This window comes from Ascaphus truei, chromosome 6 (genome assembly GCF_040206685.1).
Source record: "Ascaphus truei isolate aAscTru1 chromosome 6, aAscTru1.hap1, whole genome shotgun sequence".
NCBI lineage: Eukaryota > Metazoa > Chordata > Amphibia > Anura > Ascaphidae > Ascaphus > Ascaphus truei.
Genome location: NC_134488.1, coordinates 45,264,222 through 45,290,529, shown reverse-complemented (window position 1 = coordinate 45,290,529; position 26,308 = coordinate 45,264,222). Strand labels below are relative to the sequence as shown.

The window sequence follows — 26,308 nt, the reverse complement described above, 5'->3', positions numbered from 1 at the left end:
TTCTGTGTAGTGGAGCATGGGTATCACAGAGATTTAAGAACTCGGATTGGAAATAGTCAAGCGCAGAATCAGGGTCGGGAATTAAATCGATTCTGTGCCAAGGGCAGTTGGTAAGGTCAGCCAAAAACTGTTGTGGGTTAAAGTTTCTAAATGTTCTAGTGAGGAGAACTTTAGGGCTTGATTGGGGCGGTTTAATTTTCCTTACACATTACACTATTGCATGGTCACTGAAAATGTCAGGAAGGATGCCAGATGATTGGATTCTGCTGGGATTTGAGGAGAGAATCCAGTCTAGCAAGGAATGGTTGTGCAATTTCAGGTTTGTCCGTGTGGGTTGGGAAATGAGTTGCGATAGGTTAAGCAATTTGATTTGTATCTGGATTTTGTGGTTTTTAGGGTCAAGCCAATTGAAGTTAAAATCCCCAAGAACTAGCAGCTCACTCTTTTCATTCAGAGAGGAAATGGAGCCAAGAAACTGGGTGATATCAGTCAGGGATTGTAGAGGGGCTTAGAAAAGGGGAGGCATATTCTGCCAACTAGGATTTCAAATCAGGGTGGGCTTGGGGGGTAATGTAACAGTGTAAATTGTAAGGCGTCTGCAATATAAAATAACACCCTTCCTCCTCTCTTTGACCTATCTCTCCTAGAAATGGAGTATACCTGAATGGCAATATTTGCATCAGTAGTTTTAGGGGTTAGCCATGTTTCTGTAAGAACGATGGCTTTTGGTTTATGCATAAGGCACAATGCCCTTAGTTCATCCAGTTTTCTGCAGCAGACTCCGGATATTTATATGGGCGAGAGATAGCCCTTTTTGGAATTTGAAGGGGGTATTCTCCAGGGTATGGGACAGAGTTGAAGTGGGAGGGCCTGGGTTAAATTCAATATCACCTGCTAAAGAGAGTAATAGTATGAGTAGAAATTTGAGTAGTTGTTTGCAAGTTGTAACTTTATGATTTTTGCCATTTGAGTGTGCGGTGGTTGGTGTGCTGGTTTTCAGGGTTCTCCACCAACATTCAGTAGATAGTGCAAGGCTTTTGAGTAATCCAGGGTGTATGGTGATGTTGGGCGTGGGCCAGGAGGAGGGAGTGTTTAATGGATAGAGAGAGTAATATTTCAATGAGGCCACGAGAAAGAACAAAGTGGAGGTAAAGAGCAGGTTCATTATGCCAGAGGTAGGTAATGCTGCATGGAGCTGTTTTGAGCCAAGTGTGTGTGCGCAGACTAAACAGCAGGGATCATAATGGGCTATGCACTAAGCTCCGTTAAGTCACTCTTGGACCGCAAAGTGCTCTTAGAACGTGATTTTGAGCTCAACCCGATGCACTAAGCAACGCAAACAGGCACTTTGCGATCTAAAAATGACTTTTTTCAGGAATTTTTTCTAAGTCCAACTTTGCTTGTTCGCAACCCTGTTTGCATGAAATTCTGCCCTTAGCCGGGATGCACTAAGCAACGCAACCTTAGCGTACGCGAAAGTTACGTTGATCAGAACACGTCAGGTCAGAGTAGACGCAAAGATATCTGGACTTGAAAAATTCTTGCTCTTTTTTTTTGCATGCGCAAAACCCATACAGCAGGCCGGCGGGTGTCCCCGGCTGACCCCCCGGGGGTCGCGCGGGTGTCCCCGGCTGGGAGTGCGGGGGTCCCTGCGGGAGTCCGGGGGTCCCCGCGGCCGTCCCGGGGTGCCGGTATCCCCTGCAGAATGTAAATAAACCGGTCACGTGACGTGGGAGCTTTAAACTGCAGGGGATACCGGCACCCCATAACGGGGCCTGTAACTGCTGAAGTAGGAGGTTCTCGGACCTGAAACCAATGCGGTTCAGCTCGGGAGACCCCCTGCTCATGTACACTATTATTTAAATGTATTTATTTAGTGTACGATCGCCTGTAACAGTCTTGCATGGAGATGGCAAATCTCCATGCAAATGTTACAGGCGGCTTTTTTATCTCTCAGCTAGCGTACGTAAAGGTTAAGAACGCTAGCAGGGGGAAAAAGCAACTCGTACGCTGTGGCTGTTCTGAGCTATTTTGAGCAGGTACGTTAAAAAATGCCCTCAAGGCCTTAGTGCATCGCGTCCCCGGCTTCACTTTTTAACTAACCTGTTTTTTGGCCAAATCAGAACGCAAAGCCATTGAGCTTAGTGCATATCCCCCATAGTGTGGTCAGAATAGCTCACCCCGAATGAAGGGATGTGATATAAGGCAGGAATGCCCTCCCCACCCCCCAACAGGTAAGGTTTTCATTATATCCTTCAGGACAGGTGGCTCAATCAGTGGCTCAGTCATAATGGCTGAGCCACCTGTGCTGAAGCAGGCGTATCCTTAAAACCTGGGCTGTGGGCGGCCCTTGTGGACTGGAGCTGGTCACCTCTGATATAAAAGTGTAATTCATATACACGGGTCATAAATCGTTAGTTACTTTTATTACAATGCTGTTTTTGAGCCAAATCACCCCTATCCGGTGTGAGCCCTTTGGACTTTGACGTCTCTGTAATTGTGCGATGCTTTGTTGGTTTGTTTTTAACCTCTTTGCTGCCAGAGGGAAGCTTTGTTAATGCTGATTGGGTTTAACAGAATGTAGGGGATTTAGAGCAGGACTGGCCAACCAGTCCCCAAGGGCCACCAACCGGTCAGGTTTTCCAGATATCCCCGCTTCAGCATACAGTAGGTGGTGTTTTGACTGATGTCCAGGTGATTCGGACGAACACTCACCGAATCACCTTGACACCCGAAATATCTTGGATTGAGGAAGCAATCCACATCAAGGGTTGAAGTTGCATTTGATTATTTGTTTGGATTGGACTTTTCAATTCACATTCACTTTATCCACTTTAAATCATTGTGAAATACACGAGTGCACGATTTATGCACTTTTATATCACTTGGTATTTTCTTTTTTAAGATTTATAATCACTGAATAGGTTTAAGCGCCACTTTTATAACACATTTTCTTTACGGTGTTTTGACTGAGCCACTGATTGAGCTGCCTGTGCTGAAGCAGGGATATACTGAAGACCTGGACTGGAGTTGGCCACCCCTGAGTTAGAGGGTTGTTGCTCGTGATATGCGAGGCCGAGGATTATCTGAAACTTCGGGCAAGAGGAGCAATGTAAACAAAACGTAATTGCTCTCGTTTTCTCTCGTGCGTAACATCTTTCTGAAGGAAATTGGGGTGTAAGATGTGCCTTCCAGCTCTGACGTGAGTGTAGGTGTAGTCTTAATCCCTTGGAAGTGTTTGATGATCCTGGCCTTCTACTTATTCTTTATGAGATAGTTTGTGGAAATTACTCTTCCACACCTTGTAGTTATTCCGTCCTCTTGACACACATGGTTGGTGCCATCATTAACCAAACTGATAAGCCCATATTTACTAAGCTGTGCTTTTCCATAAGACGGGGGTTCTCAACTCCAGTCATCACAACCCCCATAACAGGACAGGTTTTCAGGATATCCCAGCTTCGGCACAGGTGGCTCAGTTAAAGACTGCGCCTCTGATTGAGCCACCTGTGCTAAACCAGGGACTGATTGAGCCACTGAAGCAGGGATTTTCTTAAAACCTGACCTGTTGGGGAGGAGGGGCCCGGCTTGAGGACTGGAGTTGAGCAGCCTTGGTATAAGTAACCACATATATTTCAGAGAATAAAGCCAGAGGGGAGAGAGGAGCGTGGGGCATAGGGCAGGGAGGGGTGGGGGGGGGGGGGCAAGGGGCGGGGAGGGGCGGGGGGGGCATAGGGCAGGGAGGGGGGGTGCAAAGGGCAGGGAGGGGCGGGGGGGTCAAAGGGCAGGGAGGGGCGGGGGGGAAAGGGAAGGGAGGGGCAGGGGTCAAAGGGCAGGGGGGGGCATCAGGGACACGTTAAAGAGCCCATTCCCCTGCGTTTACTCACCTTGCACACGGCCGCCCTCCTCCTCCACCTCGGGCTCCTCAGCGGTGTGAGGGAGGAGAGTGCCGGGTGAGGGAGAGCACCGGGTGAGGGAGAGCGCCGGGGAAGGGAGCAGTGTGTGAAGGAGGGGAGCGGTGTGTGAGGGAGGAGAGCACCGGGTGAGGGAGAACGCCGGGTGAGGGAGAGCGCCGGGGATGGGAGCGGTGTGTGAGGGAGGGGAGCGGTGTGTGAGGGAGGTGAGCACCGTGTGAGAGAGGAGAGCGCTGAGTGAGGGAGGAGAGCAATGGGTGAGGGAGGAAAGCGCCGGGTGAGGGAGGAGAGCGCCGGGTGAGGGAGGAGAGCGCCGGCGAAGGTTGAGAGCTGGGGGGAAGGGTGAGAGCCGGGGAAGGGTGAGAGCCGTGGGGAGGGTGAGAAGCGTGGGGAGGGTGAGAAGCGAGGGGGGGTGAGAAGCGTGGGGAGGGTGGGGAGGGTGAGAGGGTTGAGAAGCGTTGGGCCATGGAGAGGGTGAGGGCCGTGGGGAGGCTGAGGGCCATGGGGAGGTGAGAGGCGTGGGGAGGTGAGAGTTGGGGAAGGGTGAGAGCCGGGGAAGGGAGTGGCCTGTGGGAGGAGACAGCATGAGATAGCGTGCTCTGGGGGGCCAATGAGAGCCGTGGGGGGGCGGGACACAGGGGGGGGGCAGACACACCGGCCAATGAGAGCTGTGGGAGGGCAGGCGGACCGACGGACCAAGCAAATGGTCTACAGAGACTCACAAACAAGATTTTCTATTATATAGATATAGATATACATACAGTATATATCATACAGTATATATATATATATATATATATACAGTTATATTTGCATATATATATATATATATATATATATATATATATATATATATATAGATAGATAGATAGATAGATATAGATATAAAGTGCAAATCCGTGTGAAATAAATGTATGTGAGGGAAATGCAAAGTACTAATGTTGTATAAATAATCCAATTTAATGATAGCGGTGCCAGCCCAAGTAGATTAACGCCTATATACCAGGTGAGTGATAGTTAGATAGCAGCGAATGTTGTAATAATAATGTCATGATTTGAAAAACAGATTACTATAGTGGAAGTAAAAAATAAATGGGTGGAGTGAAGTAATACCCACCTAGTGATATCTCTATATAAGAAGTAACACGAAGATTAAAGGATGAATCACATCCAAATATAGAATTGTTAAGAGAAAAGAGAGCGAGGACACCCTCCTAACCTCAACAAGGTTTAATAAGACAATAAAACGAGTGACTAATGCATTCACGCCAACCACAGATTCACACCATCAATCAGATGATAACACAATCATTCCAACAGGGATTTCGTTTGCACAGATGAATGGTGTTGATTTTTTTAAAATTGATCCCGACATTAATAGTTGTTTTTTAGGAATTTGAGGTGGAAAGCCTTCTTTGCACATGGTGAGCACAGTACTACCCAAGACCAGTCTGTTCAGATAACACCTGCACAGGAGTCCAATGGGGACCAGCCCATTAATACTACACAGAATACCATCATAAATCAGTCTAGGGTCCTCAAGAAGAAAAGCCTACAGAATCCACCATCCACAAGCCATGCTGTAGAAACATACATCCAGCTGACACTGGCTGAATTAATGAAATTAAAACAAAAGAAGAAAAGGGCGGTGATGAACGTGTGTAGCCTAATATTTGCAATCCTGAAAGGCAGGCATTGAAGAACCTTGGGCTCAATCAGTCCATTACAATCAAACCGGCGGACAAGGGGGCGCGATAGTTGTCATGGACCGATCTTCATATCGTTCTGAAATTTTGAGACAACTTTCTGACCATGACAACTATCTCTCCCTGACTCAGGATCCAACTCCTAGGATAGGACGGGACATACAGGCACTCCTAGCCACAGTAGAGTCTATGGGACTGATTAATAAACAGCTCAGGTTATACCTTACTGTGGATGACCCTATCATTCCGGTATTATATACGCTACCTAAAGTGCACAAGAGGCTTGAGGATCCTCCGGGATGTCCTATAGTGGCGGGCTCCAATTAAATTTTTGAACCAATTGCTACATTCTTGGATACGATGTTGAGACCGCTTGTCACTATGGGTCCCTCCACACTGCACACTGTGTGCCCACCCTTAGGGTAGCGGTGGGAGACTGTTCCCCTTACTCTATCAGAGAGTAGGAAGAGCTAGGACTGCTCCTGGTGCCCGCTGGCTGGGATTGTAGTCTAGTGCAGGCCCTAGTTGCTGAGTGTCTGCTGTGCGCATAGTGAATAAAGACATCCTGGTTTACTATACTTCTGTCCTGAGATTGAAATCTATTGGGAAGAAGGAGAAAGAGACTCTCAAGCAGAGATTTCACCCCATATCCTGGGGTCTGCAAGAGATGGAGGCGCTGTCACCGTGAGTACGAGTCAGGTTATACCCCAGAAGCCTGTCCTTTTGTCATCCCCCAACCTTCATGCGGGAGACTCAGGGCAACTTTTTATCAGCAGGTATGCACCACACTACTCCCAGTAACCAGCATAGTTTTCCCCGTAATAGATCCTGCGATTGGGGGAGGAAACAGGGTTACACACATATATATAGAGCGCAAGCTCCATAGCGTAATACTGTAGGTATAACTTTTATAAAACAAAATAGAAACTCTCTTGGATATGCACTCACAAGAGGACTGGATAAAAGAGCATTTGAGAGAGAAAATCTCAATCGTAGTGACCGTCGAGGGTATACAGCAGTACAGGTCACCAATAGAACGGAAGCCCCCAATCAGATATGCTGAATATTAGAGGATAGTCTACACCAGGCCTGCATAACATGCGGTCCGCCTGGCCTCTCTGTGAGGCCCGCGGGCCTCTCTGTGCGGCCCGCCTGGCCTCTCTGTGCGGCCCACGGGCCTCTCTGTGCGGCACGCCTGGCCTCTCTGTGCGGCCCGCTATGACTCCGGCCGGGCGCCAGTTAATTAATTAAATATTTTTTTTTTACAAAGTTTAAAAAAATGGTGGCGATTCATCCTCCCTCCCTGAACCCGCCCCCACCCCCTCCCCCCCGGGTTTTACGGTGCGTGGGGGCAGCAGCAGCATGAGGAGGATGCGGCAGCCGTGAGAATTTTTTTATCAATAGCAGGATGCCGGGGAGGTCAGAGCATGCCGGGAGCAGGGCCTAGTACCGGGGAGAGGATGTGCTGATCTAAGTGTGTGTGTGTGTGTGTGTGTGTGTGTGTGTGTGTGTGTGTGTGTGTGTGTGTGTGTGTGTGTGTGTGTGTGTGTGTGTGTGTGTGTGTGTGTGTGTGTGTGTGTGTGTGAAAAATGGGCTGGTGGGGGGGTGGATGTGAAAAATGGGCTGGTGGGGGGGGATGGGCTGCTGACATGTGAGGGGGGGTGGGCTGCTGACATGTGAGGGATGGGGTGGGCTGGTGACATGTGAGGGTAGGGGGGCTGCTGACATGTGAGGGATGGGGTGGGCTGGTGACATGTGAGGGAGGGGCTGCTGACATGTGAGGTGCAGGGGGGAGTGATGTGAGGTGCAGGGGGGGGAGAGAGTGATGTGAGTTGCAGGGGGGGAGAGTAATGTGAGTTGCAGGGGGGGAGTGATGTGAGTTGCAGAGGGGGGGGAGAGTGATGTGAGTTGCAGGGGGGGGAGAGTGATGTGAGTTGCAGGGTGGAGAGTGATGTGAGTTGCAGGGAGGGGAGTGATGTGAGTTGCAGGGGGAGGGTGTGATGTGAATTGCAGGGGGGGGGAGAGAGTGTCATATTGAGGGGAGGGGGAAAGAGTGTCAGATTGAGAGGAGGGGGAGAGTGTCATATTGAGGGGAGGGGAAGAGTTTGTCATATTGAGGGGAGGGGGAGAGAGTGTCATATTGAGGGGAGGGGGAAAGAGTGTCATATTGAGGGGAGGGGGAAAGAGTGTCATATTGAGGGGAGGGGGAAAGAGTGTCATATTGAGGGGAGGGGGAAAGAGTGTCATATTGAGGGGAGGGGAAGAGTGTGTCATTTAGGGGAGGGGGAGAGTGTCATATTGAGGGGAGGGGGAAAGAGTGTCATATTGAGGGGAGGGGGAGAGCGTGTCATTTAGGGGAGGGGGAAAGTGTCATATTGAGGGGAGGGTTGAGTTTCCTGCTTGTGTACCATACAGCAGGCAGCTGGAGGGGGCTAATGGTGTTGGGGTTCCCTGAGTGATGAGGATAATGCAGGCATACCCGGATTGCTCAGAGGACATACAGACAGAGCCGCCCCACGGCCGTTTCGGTTGGTATAACCACAGAAGAAGCGTATAGATTGTGCTAAACTGAATGATGTGAATTGTATGAGCTAAAAAAAATGTTTCTATGCTCCAAACAGAAAGGAAACGTTTTGCGTTAAGCCTAGAAAGACCGTTAATAGTGTTATAACATAGTTCAGTTGCTATTTATCAACCCAAAAATGTATTTGACGCAGCACAGGTGTTTTATTATGTACGTACCAAAATGCATTATTTTCACAGTATGCCTATTATTAATGCAGAAATTTTTTGGATGGCGGTGCAGCAGCCTTTGAAAAAATTTGTGGGACCAAAATAGCAGTATACTTGGTACAAAACGTTTAATGGCACATAAAAAGACAGCAACAGACAAACTCTGACGCGTTTCAGCCGCCAAGGGCCTTTGTCAAAGAGTATAGTATGTACAAGACACTTAGAATTTAAATACCCCCCGTTCCCGCCTCCTCTGATGACGTATCGGCACTCGGGGGGTATTTGTCACGGTTGTGCTCGCCACAAACCTGGGTCGGACCGCGTGGCAGAGGTGGGGTTGTAAAAGCACCGACCTTAGACCGCGCAGGCTGATCCGGATTGCGCAGTTCGTAGTCGTACGTAGCAGGATCAGGATAGGAGAAGACAGCATCGTCGTTGGACAAGCAAGGGTCAGGACAGGAGACATCAGGGAAAACGTTGTTCAAGCAGGAGTTCGGCAACAGGTAGTCAGGAGAGCCCCACTTCAGCTTAGGAGCGCGGGGGTGGCCTCTGCATGTGCGGCGACCATGGCCCATGGTACTGGTCTCAGGAGGTGGTAGGCAGACCAGAGTAGCACACCGCCTAGCTGCACGAGTAAACCAGTGCTTCAGCGCAAGAGTCCTGAGCGGGCTCGGGAATCCTCCATTTCAGCGCAGGAACTAGGACACGGCCTCTGGATTAGGGAAAGAGCAGCAGGCCCCAGGAACCAGGAAGCTGAAGAAACACAGGGAAACCTCCGCTTCAGCACAGACGACAGGAACAGACCGCTGCGTGAATAAAGCACCCGTTCACAGGAAAACAAGAAGCTGAAGTCAACCAGAAGAGTACTCAGCTACAACACAGGAGACTGGAGCAGACCGCTGCATGAATATAGCAGCCGGCCTTAGGAAACCTGGAGCTGCAGACAACAAGGAGAATACTCAGCTTCAGCACGAGAGACAGGAACAGGAACAAGCGGGAGCTTGTGGCAGAACAGTTAGTGACATCCGGAAAGGGCTATGCTCGGCGGGGAGCATTGTGGGAAAGCAGTATTTAAAGGCCAGCGGGCCAATCCCCAGAGGGGGGTGTGAAGGTACTGCTCCAATGAGTGAATACAAGGCTAGGTTGCAGTGATAGGCTGCACAGCTGCAGTAGATACCAGAGGGAGTGTGTGGCAGTATTGCTTTGGTGAGTGAATCCAGGCTGCAGTAAATATCAGGGGAAGTGTTCCAGGACTGCACAAGGCTGCAAGGTAAGGCAAACAGTAAACCGAGGAGCGGATTCCTTACAGTACCTCCCCCCCCCCTTCACGCGAGACCTCCGGGCGAACAGGGCCACCCATAGAGTTGGGGGACCAGGAATTGTTCCTGAACCATCTAGGATTGGGGGTAGAGTCATGGTCCAGAGACTCGTGGTTACTCCTTAGTGTACCCCCACCCGTACCCCCACCCCCCGGTGAGAACTGCGGCCAGACAGGGCCATCCATGGGTCTTGGGGACATCGAGTTGTTCCTAAAGTTTTTTAGGTGGAAAGGGGATCCGTAAACGAGCAGTTCCTTGGTGAGTACTGTTTTAGGATATGAGAGTGGTGGAAGAGACATCATTGGTACGTGGCTCGCCCCGCGAAAAGGCTTGGGAATCCAGGGCTGTGAAGAACCAGAGAGTTCCGGAGCAAAAATGGCAGAAGAACCCCCACTGGAAGCCCAGTCTTTAGTAAAGGGACCAGACTTTAGGATAAGCGGTCTAGATAGTTGATCGAATATACCAGGGCGACCTTCAGGATAGACAAAGTCTTGGCTGGCCACTGCATGTTGGAATTTGCGAGGGACTTTTCCTCCAGAAGTCTCCCAGGTAATGGTTACTGAGGGTATAGGGTGGGTGGAAGCATCTCGCGGTATTGGTATGGAAGGTGACAAGGCAAGCAGTAAACCAGGCATAGAGACCGAAATCTTGGGATACATACAGAGTATTTCCAACTGAGAGGAAATTACAGGTACAACAGAAGGTTCCGAGGGAGAAAACCATGGTTTAGCAGGGGCAGAGAAGCAATCAACAGTGGAGCTCTCAAATACTGGGAAATCCTCAGTGGGAGATAGTATTGTCTGGAAATCAGGAATAGGCTTTGAGATTTTCATATCAGGAGCTTGAGATAAAGGCAGAGCCAGGGTAGTGGCGGGAGGGAAGCTAACAACAGAAGCTGAAGTCTGTACCTCAGTGACAGGAACCTGAGAGACAACAAGCAGCAAGTAGGAACTAAGAAAACTCTTAATGACAGACATCTTTTCTGAAACTGCAAGGACCCTAACCACAGGGGTACTTAACCTGACAAAAACATGAATAGGTGTGTCTTCTAGTGCAAAAATTCTGATAGCAGAACTCCTAGCCAGTAGTGAGGGTGTCTGGGTTTGACTAGTGAAAAAATCAGATGTATTGATAAGTGACTTAGAATCAATTACTGAGGTTCTAGACTTGCTGGACATGTGTGAAAAAATACCCTTTAAGACAGGAGCTTTAATTTCTTCCCAGAGTAACCCAATGGTTGGTGGGACATATTTAGATGCAGTACTGAGGGACTGAGTTTTAGCAAGGGCAGGAAAACTAAATAGCTCAGATTTAAACCCCAGGACTTGTAATATAGGCACGATGGTCTCAGACAGTACTAAGGAAGTAACCACAGATATGCTGATCCCTGGAGGATTGGCCTGGGCAGAGAAATCAGGGGAACCCCCAGCCAGGATAACCATTGTAGGGAGAGATTCAGAATCTGAAGGGGGGTTATTACCTCTCAGAGTCTCAGGACCAGTAAGACACAATACAGCGAGAGGGGAAACTGTGTGCAGGCTTCTTACTAGTATATATGTAAAAGCGTCACTTTTGAGAGAAAGCCGTGTGTCAGCAAACATTCCTGGGAACACAACATGAACCCCAGGAGGGACATACAGACCACTGTATGCTTTTAACTCTAAGCTTAGAGAAGAGGAGAACACAGACAGTACACGGGGGTTAATCATAACTGTACTGGTCTCTGAAGTAGGTATTTGGTAAGGAATGTCTGGGAAACCAGAAATGACTGCAGATTCCACAATGTGGGGACTATGCGCTGAAGCAGGGATCACCGCTCTCTGGGCGACAGGCTGGTTCAGTGAAATACCCAGGAGAAGGAACTCTGCGACCAAGCTTAGGGAAAAACCTGATTCCTGAATACATTTTACAGGAACCAGAACTTTAGCCGAAGTCTCCGGAGGCGAGACTGCGGAAACTTGAGCTGAAGCAGGGGATTTATAGCAAAGAATTTCTAAGGAATCCGTAAGGTTAGGGGAATCCTTCAATGCAACCTCTGCTGTCTGACTTGGGAACTCACTTTCTGAGGCTAGTACGAAGGCATTAACTTGGAGGCAGCCAGAATTTACAGGGGTTAATGCAGACAGTACCTGAGAGTAGAACATAGGGAGTCTTCTCTCTGAATTGGGGGAGACAAGGGATTTCTCCTCTGGATCTAGGGGCGTGACCATGGCTGGCAGAGAACAGGGAATTATCAAAGGAGACTCAGAGAGCTGCCCCACAGGGGTTAATACAGAAATGACCCTGGGAACAGAACTTAGGGATTCTTTCTCTGACAGGGAAAGCGCACAGGACTGCCTAGCAGGGGTTAAAGCTGGAAAACCCTCAAGACCTGGAGCGAGGGATTCAGAGTTAGAAATAGGGGAACTAAGGGACTTATTCTCTGATACTAGAACCTTAGTGTTGGTTAGAGAAACATATGTATACTCCAGGGGAGCCTCACCGGCCTGATCGGCAGGGGTTAACGTAGACATATCATTGGTGTCAGGGAACCCGGGCATACAATCAGGGCTAGGGACCGTGGCAGTTACTACATTGGGGGACGGTGATAGTGGATCAGCTTGGTCATTCCCTGGAGAGGGGAATACGTCCCCAGGTTTAGCGACAGGACTGGTAGCAGAGGGGGACTGCCAAGCGTAAGCGGCCAGGAGGGGATCCTGTTTTATCATACACATGTCCAATGTCAGCGAAAGTACAAGCAGCGTTTCCTGAGCGTGAGCCACCATGAAGAAAGAGTCCGGTTGTACTATGTGAATGTCCAATGATAAGGACAGGGCATTGAGTGTAATACGGGCGTTGGCCAGTTCCACAGGATTCACCTTATCCCAGGTAAAAGGGGAATCAGGAGGGAGAACACAAGTGGCCAGATACTGTTTTAAGTCCTTGAGGCAGTAAGCCTTACTAATGAGATCCATACGGCATTTCTTTTGCAAAGGGGTAAAACCTTCCAACATAAACGGATCTTCCATCAGGGGTATTATATCGCACAAATATTCATTTTCAAACTGGGACTGGTCTACAGACCGGGACAGGTTTTTAGGAAAAAACTTACCAACCCTCAACACAGGGCGGTCCGAGTTTTTGGGGCCGAGCATACTGTCACGGTTGTGCTCGCCACAAACCTGGGTCGGACCGCGTGGCTGAGGTTGGGTTGTAAAAGCACCGACCTTAGACCGCGCAGGCTGATCCGGATTGCGCAGTTCGTAGTCGTGGGGGTGGCCTCTGCGCGTGCGGCGACCATGGCCCATGGTACTGGTCTCAGGAGGTGGTAGGCAGACCAGAGTAGCACACCGCTTAGCTGCACGGGTAAACCAGTGCTTCAGCGCAAGAGTCCTGAGCGGGCTGGGGAATCCTCCGTTTCAGCGCAGGAACCAGGACACGGCCTCTGGATTAGGGAAAGAGCAGCAGGCCCCAGGAACCAGGAAGCTGAAGAAACACAGGGAAACCTCCGCTTCAGTACAGACGACAGGAACAGACCGCTGCGTGAATAAAGCAGCCGGTCACAGGAAAACAAGAAGCTGAAGTCAACCAGAAGAGTACTCAGCTACAACACAGGAGACTGGAGCAGACCGCTGCATGAATATAGCAGCCGGCCTTAGGAAACCTGGAGCTGCAGACAACAAGGAGAATACTCAGCTTCAGCACGAGAGACAGGAACAGGAACAAGCGAGAGCTTGTGGCAGAACAGTTAGTGACATCCGGAAAGGACTATGCTCGGCGGGGAGCATTGTGGGGAAAGCAGTATTTAAAGGCCAGCGGGCCAATCCCTGGAGGGGGGTGTGAAGGTACTGCTCCAATGAGTGAATACAAGGCTAGGTTGCAGTGATAGGCTGCACAGCTGCAGTAGATACCAGAGGGAGTGTGTGGCAGTATTGCTTTGGTGAGTGAATCCAGGCTGCAGTAAATATCAGGGGAAGTGTTCCAGGACTGCACAAATCTGCAAGGTAAGGCAAACAGTAAACCGAGGAGCGGATTCCTTACAGTATTTAAATTCTAAGTGTCTTGTAAATACTATACTCTTTGACAAAGGCCCTTGGCGGCTGAAACGCGTCAGAGTTTGTCTGTTGCTGTCTTTTTATGTACCATTAAATGTTTTGTACCCAGTATACTGCTATTTTGGTCCCACAATTTTTTTCAAAGGCTGCTGCACCGCCATCCAAGAAATTTCTGCATTTGCACTCGAACCTGGTAGGAGCACGCCCCACAGCACCTGGATCTCAAGAGATATGTGAGTTTCCTTTATCCTGTTTGCATTATACCCATGGCCTGTGACACCCATACTAAGTATACCCTGCATAGGGGTTAGTGGGAGTCCACAAAGAGTGGCTTAAAAGGGTTTTAGTGACAAGGACATAACTACATTTGCTGTGTGATTTGGAACTATTTTATTGTTTGCACTGCATGGCTGTTTCCTGTGAGCATTGCATAGGAACACTGGCTCCTATTCTTTCACCTTGCCTATTATTAATAAAATGACGCTAATCATTTACTAATACTAGTTATAAATCAAAAATACACAATACAGTTTTCATTTCAATTGTATCAATCTGTTTTTTACCATGAGCCGATGTGTCAAAAATCATTTAAAACAACAAACTGTGTCATATGAACAAAGTCCCACAATTTAACCACAGAAGAAGCGTATAGATTGTGCTAAACTTAATGATGTGAATTGTATGAGCTAAAAAAAATGTTTCTATGCTCCAAACAGAAAGGAAACGTTTTGCGTTAAGCCTAGAAAGTCCGTTAATAGTGTTAGCACATAGTTCAGTTGCTATTTATCAACCCAAAAATGTATATGACGCAGCACAGGTGTTTTATTATGTACGTACCAAAATGCATTATTTTCACAGTATGCCTATTATTAATGCAGAAATTTCTTGGATGGCGGTGCAGCAGCCTTTGAAAAAAATTGAATTCGTGGTATTACTTTCAGCACTCATATTTTTGAGAGGAAGAGTGTGACTTTCAATTTAGTAGTGTCTCCAGTTCTGTTTATATTCCCCCTGAAACATCCCTCCAAATACATTAGGGAGACATGGCTGTGCTGAAAAAGGAGCACCCCTGAGGTGCTGGCTGGTGACCTGCTAATTTTATGCAAACTATGTTTAAATTATTTGCATCTCATAATTCCTTAAAGGATTTCCAGTCCAACTATATAGAGTTGATAAGCCTAAGGAACCGTAATGACTGGAATAGCATACTGGTGTCAGACCCAACAGGGCTATAATCCACAGCCACTACTTTTCCAGGCAGCTGCTCTAGTAGTGTGAGCTAAACCAGATTTTGGGTAGCGGGTGGCTAGCTGATGGGCGGCTGATGGGCAGTTGATGGGTTGCAGTGCACACTATCTACTAACAGCATACCTCCAAGTCATATTTATTTTGTTAATTGTAACCCTGAAAGAACTTGAAGCACAAAGTAATAATAATAATATGTACTGAGGGTATGAGTTACTGAGGCCAGGTGAGATAGAATAAAATGCAGGTTTTCTGAGACACACAAGTAAAAACAAGGTGAAGCCCCTTTGACTCAAATATGACACCAACGAGTGTTTTTAAATCATTTTGTAAACATGGCGAACTGAAACCAGGGAGGAATTAGATTTTGGTTTCTCAAACATTTGTTTGATGTCAGTGTCTTCAGCAGGTGTTTAAAATTGAGATTTCTCTCCCCTCTCCTTATCTTTATTGGCTCTCCAATAAGGTCAAATAACAATTCATGGGAATAAGTGCTTCAGACATAAAAGTAACATTGTAGAAAAGGAGTCCCTGCTCCGAGGACCTTACAATCTAATTGGTGTGCAGAACGTACAAATACAATAGGAGGGCATTCAGGTAAGTGAGTCTGCAGGGGGCAAAGCTTTATATATTGTGTATAGTATTAGCCACGGAGCTACTCATATGCTTCTTTAACCAGGTGTGTCTTAAGGTGGGTCTTAAAGGTGGATAGAGAGGGTGCTAGTCGGACATCGAGGGGAAGTACTTGATTGACAAACCTTCCTCCAATCAGAGGCCCCTAAGAATGCAATTGAAAAAAAAAAAAGGCCGCTAAATAGTTGCTATTAGCATGGCTAGATTTGTTTAGGGAAGCCTATGAAACTATTAGAAGGTTCTGTTTTTGACCCGCTCTGCGCTATTTCATCATTAAGTTCGTTTTAGTGAGTCACTCTAGTATGGAATTATGGAAAAACCTTTGATATATAGTAGCAAATCCATCCAAGAACAACCTAGTGAAATAATCATTTGTTATCCCGACCACTGGTTAAGGCCATGATATACTTTGTATCCCTAACACAGGGAGTAAATGCACGTTAACACAATGTTAAGTCATTACGTTTACACGATACTGAGAGCATCCGGCATATATTGTGATGGGCACTTACGCACTGAGATCTCCCACTCAACATGTATGATTGAACAAAAGGGGGTCTTGAAGTGGTTGAATGTGCTGAATAAATGTCTTACTGTAGGTCTGGTAACATTTATAATTTTGTAGCAAGTAGGAAACATGGGCAGACAATGTGTACCAAAGATCTGCCATCACTTTCAATTCATTTAGAGCATATTGTAATCTGCTTTTTCTTTACACCTCCATCACTGAATTGTTTGTGGCCACAATACAATGAAGGGCTTCTTAATAGGGTCACCATTATGTCCCCTAACAATACTTTCTTATTTTGATTACAAGATCCCCAGCTTTGCATATTTCAAGACCAACTGCAGTCAGGCGATGAAGGACGAGACTGAACTCCAGAAGGAGGTCAACAAAATATTCAACAAAATAGACAACATGATCCCGAAGCCCAGGTTCACCCACATTGATAACACGACTAATGCCAGGAACAGTCGAGCCATCATAATAAACCCAAGAGACAAGTATTGTGTTAGAGACCCTCTAACTGTGCAAGTTGATATGTTTGATTACTTGGGCAAGTGGAAGACCTATGGAGGAGACTTCTTAAGTGCAAGAATATATTCTCCTGATATTAAAGCTAGTGCCTCTGGGAGGATTGAGGACTTTGGCAATGGGACCTATCATGTCCATTTCACACTTTTTTGGCAGGGCACAGTAAGTGTTTCCATCCTTCTCATCCATCCCAGTGAAGGGGTCTCGGCACTTTGGCAAGCGAGAAATAAAGGGCACGGTTATGTAGCCTACACTGGACATTTTATCAGCCCAGGGAAAGACGTTAACACAAAGTGTGGGTTTGATCTAAATAGAACCCAAGAATTGTGTGAGTATTCTGATCTCAAAGAAGAGGAATATTTCTATTGTGTCCGACCTGTGAACATGTCTTGTGGATCTCTGGTGGAAATGATGAGTCTTTTCGTAGACTCGCAGTCCTATCTGAAGGACTTGGAAAAGCCTCTGTTTAACCGGTAAGAAGAGCATTTGACTTATAGGAACATAGTGTTTATGTCCCACTTAGACATATATCAGATCTGCAATTAATTAAACACTCTCAGCCATTTAACACCACCTGAACCATTTTGAGTATACAATCCAAGCTGCTCTAGTTAGTGGATAATGTACAATATGGTAGAAATATGCCAAAAGTTTGCACACATTCAAGTTTGCTTAGAAATTCGCTATTTTAACATGAACACCATTTGCAAAAAAACAGAAAGGTTCACCCAAAGAATTTGCAGGGATCCAAAAAGGGCAAGGTCGTACGACCTTGCGTGACCTTGTTTTTTTTAATGTAAAAAAATCCTCAAATTCACAATTTGAGTAATTTTATTTTTTACATAAAAATTCCTGAAAATGGCAAAGGTTGTACGCGTTCAGTGATTCCAGATGATTTACAGGGTATTTCCTTGGAATCTCACAAGTGTGGCAATCCAAAATTAATTTCCTATCCATTCTTCTATAAAATGGTGAAATGTTGAAGGCCTGGTCCTTGAAGTTTGTTTAGACTCGAATATATAGGAAATTAAAGTGCTTTAATGGCAAGTTCTTCACAAAATTAGACACTTGAATACCTAATAGTTTCATTTGTTAAATATTTTTTTACATTTTTCCAGAAATGTTGGATATTTGCAAAAAAAAAGTGTTTGCAAAGATCTGCTGTACATACAATGTCGTTCAACAGCACTTCTCAAACTCGTGCGAAAATGTCACAAATCTCCGCTTGCTACTTCCAGTCCAGCAGTCTGCAAGGCCTATGCGTTCCTATACAATCTCTGCAGCTAATGGCCATATTCACATATCCTCGATTACTGCTAGATCCTTCGGAAAGAACTACCCCAAAAACAAAGTTTCATTTTTATAAAGTGGACATCCTAGGACATAGAGTGTCCCCTTTTACCAAAAACAATCCATTATAGGCTGGTCCTGACCTTTTCAAATGATCAATATCAGCACAACAACAAATCTAGCTGTTTTTAGTAATTGACAAAGTAACTAAAATGTACACATTACTTTGAAATAAGGGGAAATCATGAATACTTTTTTTGTTTTCAAGCTCCAATATCCGTGTTGAAATCCCAAAGAGCTTTGGGAACATTGCTGTTTCCAGCTGTGGCCGTAAGTATTCATATCTCCTGCCTTGAAGTGACAGTGCTACAGTACATACACCTAACTTCGGCATCTCTTCTATGGTGCTCAATGCGTCTTCCCCTAGAAAATAAACAAGACAAGAAAAAGCAATGAGGAGAGACTGTGGGATATATTGACTCCTACGTAATAAGATACCTCCCTGCAGTGGAAGACACCTTATGGTTAACAGGAGCTGGAAGACTCCTAAAGTGTTCTCTTTACTCTTAGCCCATCCTATCCTTATCAGAAATCAAACAAGGAGAGGGGTAGAAAGGAGGTCTCTGGCTGTGCAAACTGTGGTTGAATACTCAGTGATATCGCGCAAAAATGAGTAGCCAGTGGAAATCAAATGATCCTTTTAATATCATTACACTGGTGTATTGTCAGTGTCGATCACACTAGCATCATTTCTCCGGAGACAGAAATAACTATAACTGATGAACAATAAATAAAAATCCCACTTGTGGTGCACTGTACGGTATGTCTCAGATAGGTCTGCAGCCCTGTGTTTCCCCATTATCGCATAGCAAACTGTATTTCCACTGCAGACAGGGATTCTGGGTAATTACATGCAAATGAGCACACTGTGTCACTCTTTACTATAAATCCATTTTAACAGGGACCCCTATAAGCTTACGCCTACCGTATTAAAGAGTCTATCAGCACAGCATGGGTTAAAGAAGTGCATAGTCAGTGAACCTACTCACAGACAGCTGTTCCGACCTTTTCGGTCTCATCACTGCGAGGTTGGTTACTGGCTATGCAACGTGAAGCTGGTACAGTACGTGGGGATAACCAGGCATTAAAAAAGTAATGGTGGGTAAAATTAGTGACAAAAATCCTCCACCGTACTACAGTGTACAGCAAATACAAATATCACTTGTTAGCACATTCGCGGGTCGCAGACGGGTTTATAGCCGATGTAGAAGATGACAAATAAATGGCTATTTTAAGAGCCTCTCCCAAAACTAAAACAATGTACGTTTGGTTGTTCTCTTTTATTAATGAACAATTTTCATCCAGAAACTGTCGTTCTTCCTCTCAGAAAGGAGCCCAGAAGTGAAGCAGAAATGCACCACAGGGATGAAATATCAGTTTCCGGGCGGATATTTTCACCAGAATGTTTGGAATCATCTGTCATGTAACATGTCAAGATATGGCAGCATGGAGAACATAAATAAATGTATTAAAGGGAAGATTCTATACCTCACTGGAGATTCTACCATGCTTCAATGGATGACATACCTCACAAACAATGTTAAAAGTAAGTCGTTCTTTGGGTGATCAGTATGAGTTTCACTTTTGTTAAATCCACTAGATCAGGAGTGGGTAACTCCAGTCCTCAAGGGCCACAAACAGGTCATGTTTAAAGGATGTACCTGCTTCAGCACAGGTGTTTGAATCAGTGGCTCAGTTGAAGACGGAGCCACTGATTGAGGCATCTGTGTTAGAGCAGGGATATCTGGAAAAACCTGACCTGTTGGTAGTCCTTGAGGACTGGAGTTTGCCACCCCTGCACTTGTATGAAGATCAAACAGTTAACTAAGTATGATTTTGCATGATGTGAAGGGAATGGTATTTGAATGGAATCATTATGAAATCAAAAGGCAAGACAGCCTGAGGCCATGCTATTGAGTAAGTCTGTATTTCAATGAATTCAACTTCTTTCCACTGCCTTCCAATCATTGAGTCTTACCAGTACCCCCAAGTGACTACAGCGAACTTCCAATGATTTCAACTCGCTGTAACTTAATGAGAGTACCACACAGTGTGGAAGACAAACTCCAAGTTAGACGGCTTGCAATGTGATTGACCTGCACTAATTCATATTCATAGATAATATCATTTGTATTATATAAATTGTAATTGAAAATTGTAAAAAAAACAAAAAACAAGCATGTGTGATAAAAAAAATGCCACATTTTACTTCTAATTCTCCTTTTTTCAGCATTATTCTATATAGGAGAGAAAGTGACCCAAGTCAAGCACTTGAGCTCACGCTCTGATGATAAGTGGAGATAATTAAAAATATTTTTATTAATACAACAAACTAAAATAATGGGTATTAAATTGACAGTCCGAATATGCTTATGATGTTTAGAAGATTTTCTTATTTGAACCATTTCATGGTCATATGTTATGGACATGTATCATGTTTTAAGTGTAGCTGAACATTAATCCCTTTGGTGCCCTTCCCTCTCATGGTGGGTTACTGTCGTGGATGGGTTATGCTGGTCTCCTGTGTCATCCGTCTCTCTATCTGTGGAGAGAGACGTGTCGGGGAGCGATTGCCTTGGTCTGCTCCTCTCATGTTATGGGAGGGGTTGTTCGGAGGTGGCGTGCTCCCGTCGCGTCACAGACCGCTCACAATTGTGATGCCGGTTCTGTAGCTCCACAGGGGCGAGGAGCGGGGGGAGTTTCTGCCTACCTACGCTTTTGGCTTGTTACATGGGATGGGGGGAGAATTATGGGGATGATGATGCTCCTTTAAAGCACCGGTTATTGCCGAATTTTGGCACGAAAATTAGAAACACAGGTAGGGTATATAAAGAACTGTATGTGAGCTATTTGTCATACTCCTTGATAAACTGTACAACCGTACACGAAACACGTAGGAGGTTGTTCTCCTCCGTTTATTGGATGTTTTTTATCAATAAATAATCAATTTTGTTTATCCTGGGACCCACTTCATTGGATTGTGCGCCAGTTCTTCCCTTTCTTCTATAATGCAAGAAGCCTGACAGATAAAATGGGGGAGCTTGAATTAATAGCTGCAAGGGAGCAGTATGATATCATCGACATTACTGAAACATGGTGGGATGAAACTCATGACTGGACAGTTAATTTAGAGGGGTATTCTCTTTTTCGGAAGGTTCGAACAAATAGAAGGGGAGGTGGAGTATGTTTACATGTAAAACCGGATCTAAAACCTATTATAAGGGATGATGTTTATGAAGGAAATTATGAAAATGTAGAGACTTTGTGGATAGAAATTAGCAGTGGAGGTAAAAGTATAAAAGAAAATGTTTGTGGGAATATGCTATAAACCACCAAATATCTGTGAGATTGAGGAAGCTAAAATACTTTTGCAAATAGAGAAGGCATCAAAACTGGGTCATGTTTGCATAATGGGGGATTTTAATTATCCAGACATAGACTGGGGCAATGAGATTAGAATTACAATAAAAGGAAACAGTTTTTTGGGGGTGCTTAAAGACAATTATATGACCCAAATTATTGAGGAAGCAACCAGGAGAGGGGCACTACTGGATTTGGTCATATCAAACAATGTAGAAGTAATAACAAATATTCAAGTCCTGGAACATTTTGGTAACAGTGATCATAACATGGTCTCATTTGAAATAAATGATCAAAAAACAGATTACTTGGGTTCAACAAATACCTTAAACTTTAGAAAGGCAAATTTTAATAAACTGAGGACTAATCTACAAGTAATACACTGGGATGGTGTTTTGCAGGGAAAATGTAGAAGATAAATGGGCAGTCTTTAAAACATTGTTAGAAAAGCACACTTATGAGTGTATACCCTTGGGTAATAAGTATAAAAGAAATAAGTCAAAACCAATATGGCTAAATAAATTGTGTGTTTTTTTCCGGTAGGTCTAAAACCATTTAACCTTTATGGAAAAGGTTGGCCAATGACTCGTCTGTTTCTGGACATGGAAAGAAATATTAAAGTGGAGTGGAGAAAACACGCAAACCCTTTTATAATGCTGGTTTTCCACACTTTCAGAGAAGAGCTCACCCTCCCCCATCAAATTGACCAGATAGGGGGTGACCAGCAAACCGTGATCATATTTACCCTGGGCATGCATTTCCGACTGTTCCCTGTAGAACATTTTATCCGCAGAGTGGTGAATACTCGGCGCGCCATTGAACAGCTGCTCTTGCGAAGCCCTGATACCAAAGTCATCGTTAAAACAGAGAATACCAGCGAAATGAACGAGAGGGTGGAAATGCTCAGCGACTTCCATGGCTACATACAGTACTTGATCGTAAATTACATTTTACGGGGTCTCAAGGTTGGAGTGGTCGATGCTTGGGACATGACTACTGCTTTTGCTTGTCAAAGGATTCACCCTCCCAATGAAGTCATATCCAATGAACTAGACTTATTCCTAAGCTATGTATGTTAACAGACTCTGGGGTTTGCAAAATGCACTGTTAATCTTTAGGCAGGTGTCTCTTCAACCCCTGGGTGGAGAGGTGAGGAGACTATTGTTACTTTACTGTAAAGGTCTAACTCAGGGGTGGTCAACTCCAGTCCTCAATGGCCACCAACAGGTCATGTTTGCAGGATATCCCTGCTTCAGCACAGGTGACTCAGTCATTACGACTGAGCCACTTATTGAGCCACCTGTGCTGAAGCTTGGATATCCTGAAAACCTAACCTGTTTGGGCCCTTGAGGACTGGAGTTGGCCACCGCTGTACTAGAGTCAGGCATGAGACGTTCTAGTTTGCTAAGACAGTCTCCTAGCCTCATCCATACTCACACATACTGTATGTTCCCTATAAAATGATTACACTGTATTCTCATGTTTATTTATGTAATGCTATGATTTGACATACAGTAGCCTGGTATAATGCAAACGCTAGAGACAGATAATGCACTTTGCAGAGTTCTATTATGAGGGGTGGAATAATAGGTGGTAAGATCTGAACACCAAGGAATCTGCCGTCTGTCTATTTTGTTTTTGTTCTTCTGTTAGGGACCCTCTGCCGCTTAATATCATCTGTTTAATTAAAACTCAACAAAATATGTTTATAAAAAATGAGGACCAGCCTGGAGATTGGCATCATGTTGCAGGAGTCAGAAAACGTTCATAAACTGTAAATAACCTACCGCACACTCTTAATTCTTATATATTAATTTTACTGCAATACTTAGGAGCATAGGCAGAAAATACTAAATAATTAGCAACTCATTGTGTAAGGTATAGCTCTCACACTGGGTCCCTCTATATTGCACTCAAAGTACATATTATTTGCATTTAGCGAGATGAAATCATCAGGAAATAATAATTCCTTTTAAACCAGGTTTCAAATGCACCTCATATGTACCACTAACTTAAAAGGGAATAACAAAAAAAATAATAAAGTTTTATTTATCTTCAACAATGACGGTTGTGATTTATTTACAGTGATTTAAAAATTGAGTTTAAAAATCCCCAAGAAGGAGCATATCCCAACTATTGACCACTGGTATAAATCCCAAATATAGTGTATTTTACTGTAGGTCAAGTAGCTGGAAGCAAGTAACCTGTATTGATATATGCTCTCTATTTAGACAGTTCTATAGCGCTGTGTTGTAATGCCTTGCACTAGAATTAACTGTAATGGAGATTCAAGTGTTGTTATTGTTTGAGTACCTTAATAGAGAGTTATGTACATATCTCTTAGATCCAATGTCATCGAATTGGCTAGTAACTGTTAGTCTCAATGGTGATTGAATAAATAAACATCCTAAATAAATCAGTAGTAGAACACCAGATGTATATACCACAACTGCCCCTAGGTTTAATTAGATGCCAATCACATAAGTCTGCCCGTAAGTACTTGGTGTACATGTGGCCTGGGTTCCCTGGTTTGGCTTTTACCTCCGCTGCAGCTTGGGAGAACAGAGATTGCTGCGGAGTCAGGTAACTAGACCTGGCCAATGGAGTGTTAGGATTCCCTGCTGAGGCAGTTGTTACATTTGGTGCTCTGAGAGCTTGCTGTCAGTTGGAGCAGGGACGCAACTAGGGGAGGGTCTTTGACCTTCTGCACTAGGCCAGAGATCCCCTAGGCCCCAGTTAGGCCCTAACTCACCCTAGATTGTAGCTGCTTTAGGGAAGGCCCCAGTGATTAGCCAACTTAGGGCAACAGTGGTTTGATTTGAATTATTGCTGCTGCAGTCTGTGACCAGGACTGCCAGAGAGGGAGCGACCATCATTGTGGAAGTCGCTCCAGAGGGAGACATTCCATCCAGCGGAGGATATCGTTGGATCGACGGATCCCCTGCTTCATGTTCTTAGCGCGCCCGGGTGTGGACACACCCGGCAGGTACCGTTCACCAAACGTGCACCAACACCAGTATAGCAAGGCGCTGATCACGCCTAGAGGGGTGGGCATCTTTTGGGGACACTTACTGGGTGAAGTGGACAAGTGACACCTCTGGTACTGTGGACACGCTGAGGGGATACTCAGTGGTGGGACAACGCCCTGCACGGCGAGGTATAGCTGTAACCATTAGTATTGCTATTGCCTGTATGTGGTTTATGGTTATTGCTCACAGTAAATGTTATTATTGTTATTCTTATAATCTGTGGACTGTTATTAATAGTTCCTGCTCTGGGTTATACCATCCAATTGGGATCCCGTGCAGGTGGAGGCGCTGCCACTCAGTATATTCATTACCCCAGGCTCCCAGTAGCAAAGGCTCAGATCCATGTGAGACGACAGGTACCGCCAGCACTAGTAGACCCTGCACATTAGAGGGAAAAAGGGCTACATACAAATCACAAAGATCACAGCAGAAATATATATATTATCTCTCATAGTGTTAGCTAGATACGTATTATCAGACAGTCAGTTGAAATACAGTAGTAATATAATCTCTGCTTTGCTTATAGCATAGCTTATAGTCTCTATGCATCAATATGCTAATTGTTAGACATCAATGCTTAAATAAACCAGTACCACATTGCTGCACATATTATAGTAAGTCAGCAAATGATTATTGGGCATTATTTTAGTGATTAACTTGAATTCAGCAGATTAGTGTTAAGAATCATCCCTGTATATCAAGATCTTGATATCTTATCTGGATTCTGGGGTATTACATAAAAAACAATACAGTTTTTTTTATTAAAAAGGAACCCATTACCCCATTATCCCGGTTTTGTACACTCTCCCCAAAATTCATAAAGATCTGTTCCACCCTCCAGGTCATCCAATTGTAGCGGGATGGACTCTGCCTTCCAACCGGTCTCCATTTTTTGGGATAACTTACTTAGGCCACATGTTTGCGCTTCCAGATCTCACATCAGGGACACTTCAGATTTTTTTATTGAGGATTGAACAACTTCCTAAACTGGAGGGACAGTGCCTATCTGCGACCCTCAATGTGAATAGTTTATATACGTCTATCCTGCATAGGGATGGCATTGGAGCAGTAAAAGACACATTAGAAACTTCCAATATGTTCACACCGAGGGAATGCATGTTGGCCATTGACCTACTAACGTTTGTCCTGAACAAGAACTATTTTCTCTTTGAGGAACAGTTCATTGTTTAAAAACAGGAGACAGCGATGGAATCGAATGTAGCACACACATATAAATATTGGTGTAAGAACAATTTTGAACATAGTTGTGTATATGTACATCCAGGATTTAGGATGTATGGGCATATGTGGGTGTGGTTCATTGATGATTTCTTCCTGATTGGTTGGGTGACAGGGGAACATTAACCATTTTTGTTGAGGATCTGAACAAGGCTTGTAAAACCATAGGTTTCACTTTAATCTGCAATGACGCAAAAATCAATTTCATGGCCACCACAATTAGTCTGGATGGAGGTAAATTGTATTCTGGCATGTTCATCAAACCTATGGATAGTAACAAGCTTCTGTATTTTTACAGTAATCACCCTCCTGGCACTATTAGGGGACTACCTTTTAGTCAATTCATTAGGGCCAGGAGAATTATCAGTTCTCCGGAACTGATATCTAAGGGCCTTGGCCACATTTACCGTCGTTTTTCAGAGAGGGGGTATCCGAAATCTTTAATGGATGCATAACTGTTGAGATCTGAACTCATTCCTAGGGAGACGTTACTGTCTAAAACAGATAGTGTTTCCAGTAGACCTAGGAAGCAGTTCTCAGTCCCATTTGTCTCGGTATATAATGCACTAAGTGGGAAACTAAAAAAAAAACATTATGTCCATTGGATATTATTGTCCGCGATGAAACTTTGGGCGATGTATTCAAAGCCTCCCCCCCCACCCCCCTCATTGTTCTCCTATAAAAGGGTACAAAATTGGAGGGATATTCTT

General features: G+C 45.0%; 1 protein-coding gene across 2 annotated transcripts in view; it reads left to right on the top strand.

The window, feature by feature from the left end:
- LOC142496962 (NXPE family member 2-like) overlaps positions 1-23,382 on the top strand; it is a 34,859-nt gene extending 11,477 nt beyond the window's left edge. For both annotated transcript variants that reach the window (XM_075604094.1, XM_075604093.1), the window contains 4 exons: positions 16,402-17,093; positions 18,179-18,240; positions 19,298-19,516; positions 21,874-23,382. In XM_075604094.1, coding sequence (XP_075460209.1) covers positions 16,402-17,093; positions 18,179-18,240; positions 19,298-19,516; positions 21,874-22,409 — 1,509 coding nt within the window. In that variant the 3' untranslated portion in view covers positions 22,410-23,382. The remainder of the gene's footprint in view (positions 1-16,401; positions 17,094-18,178; positions 18,241-19,297; positions 19,517-21,873) is intronic.
- Positions 23,383-26,308: the final 2,926 nt, after the last annotated feature.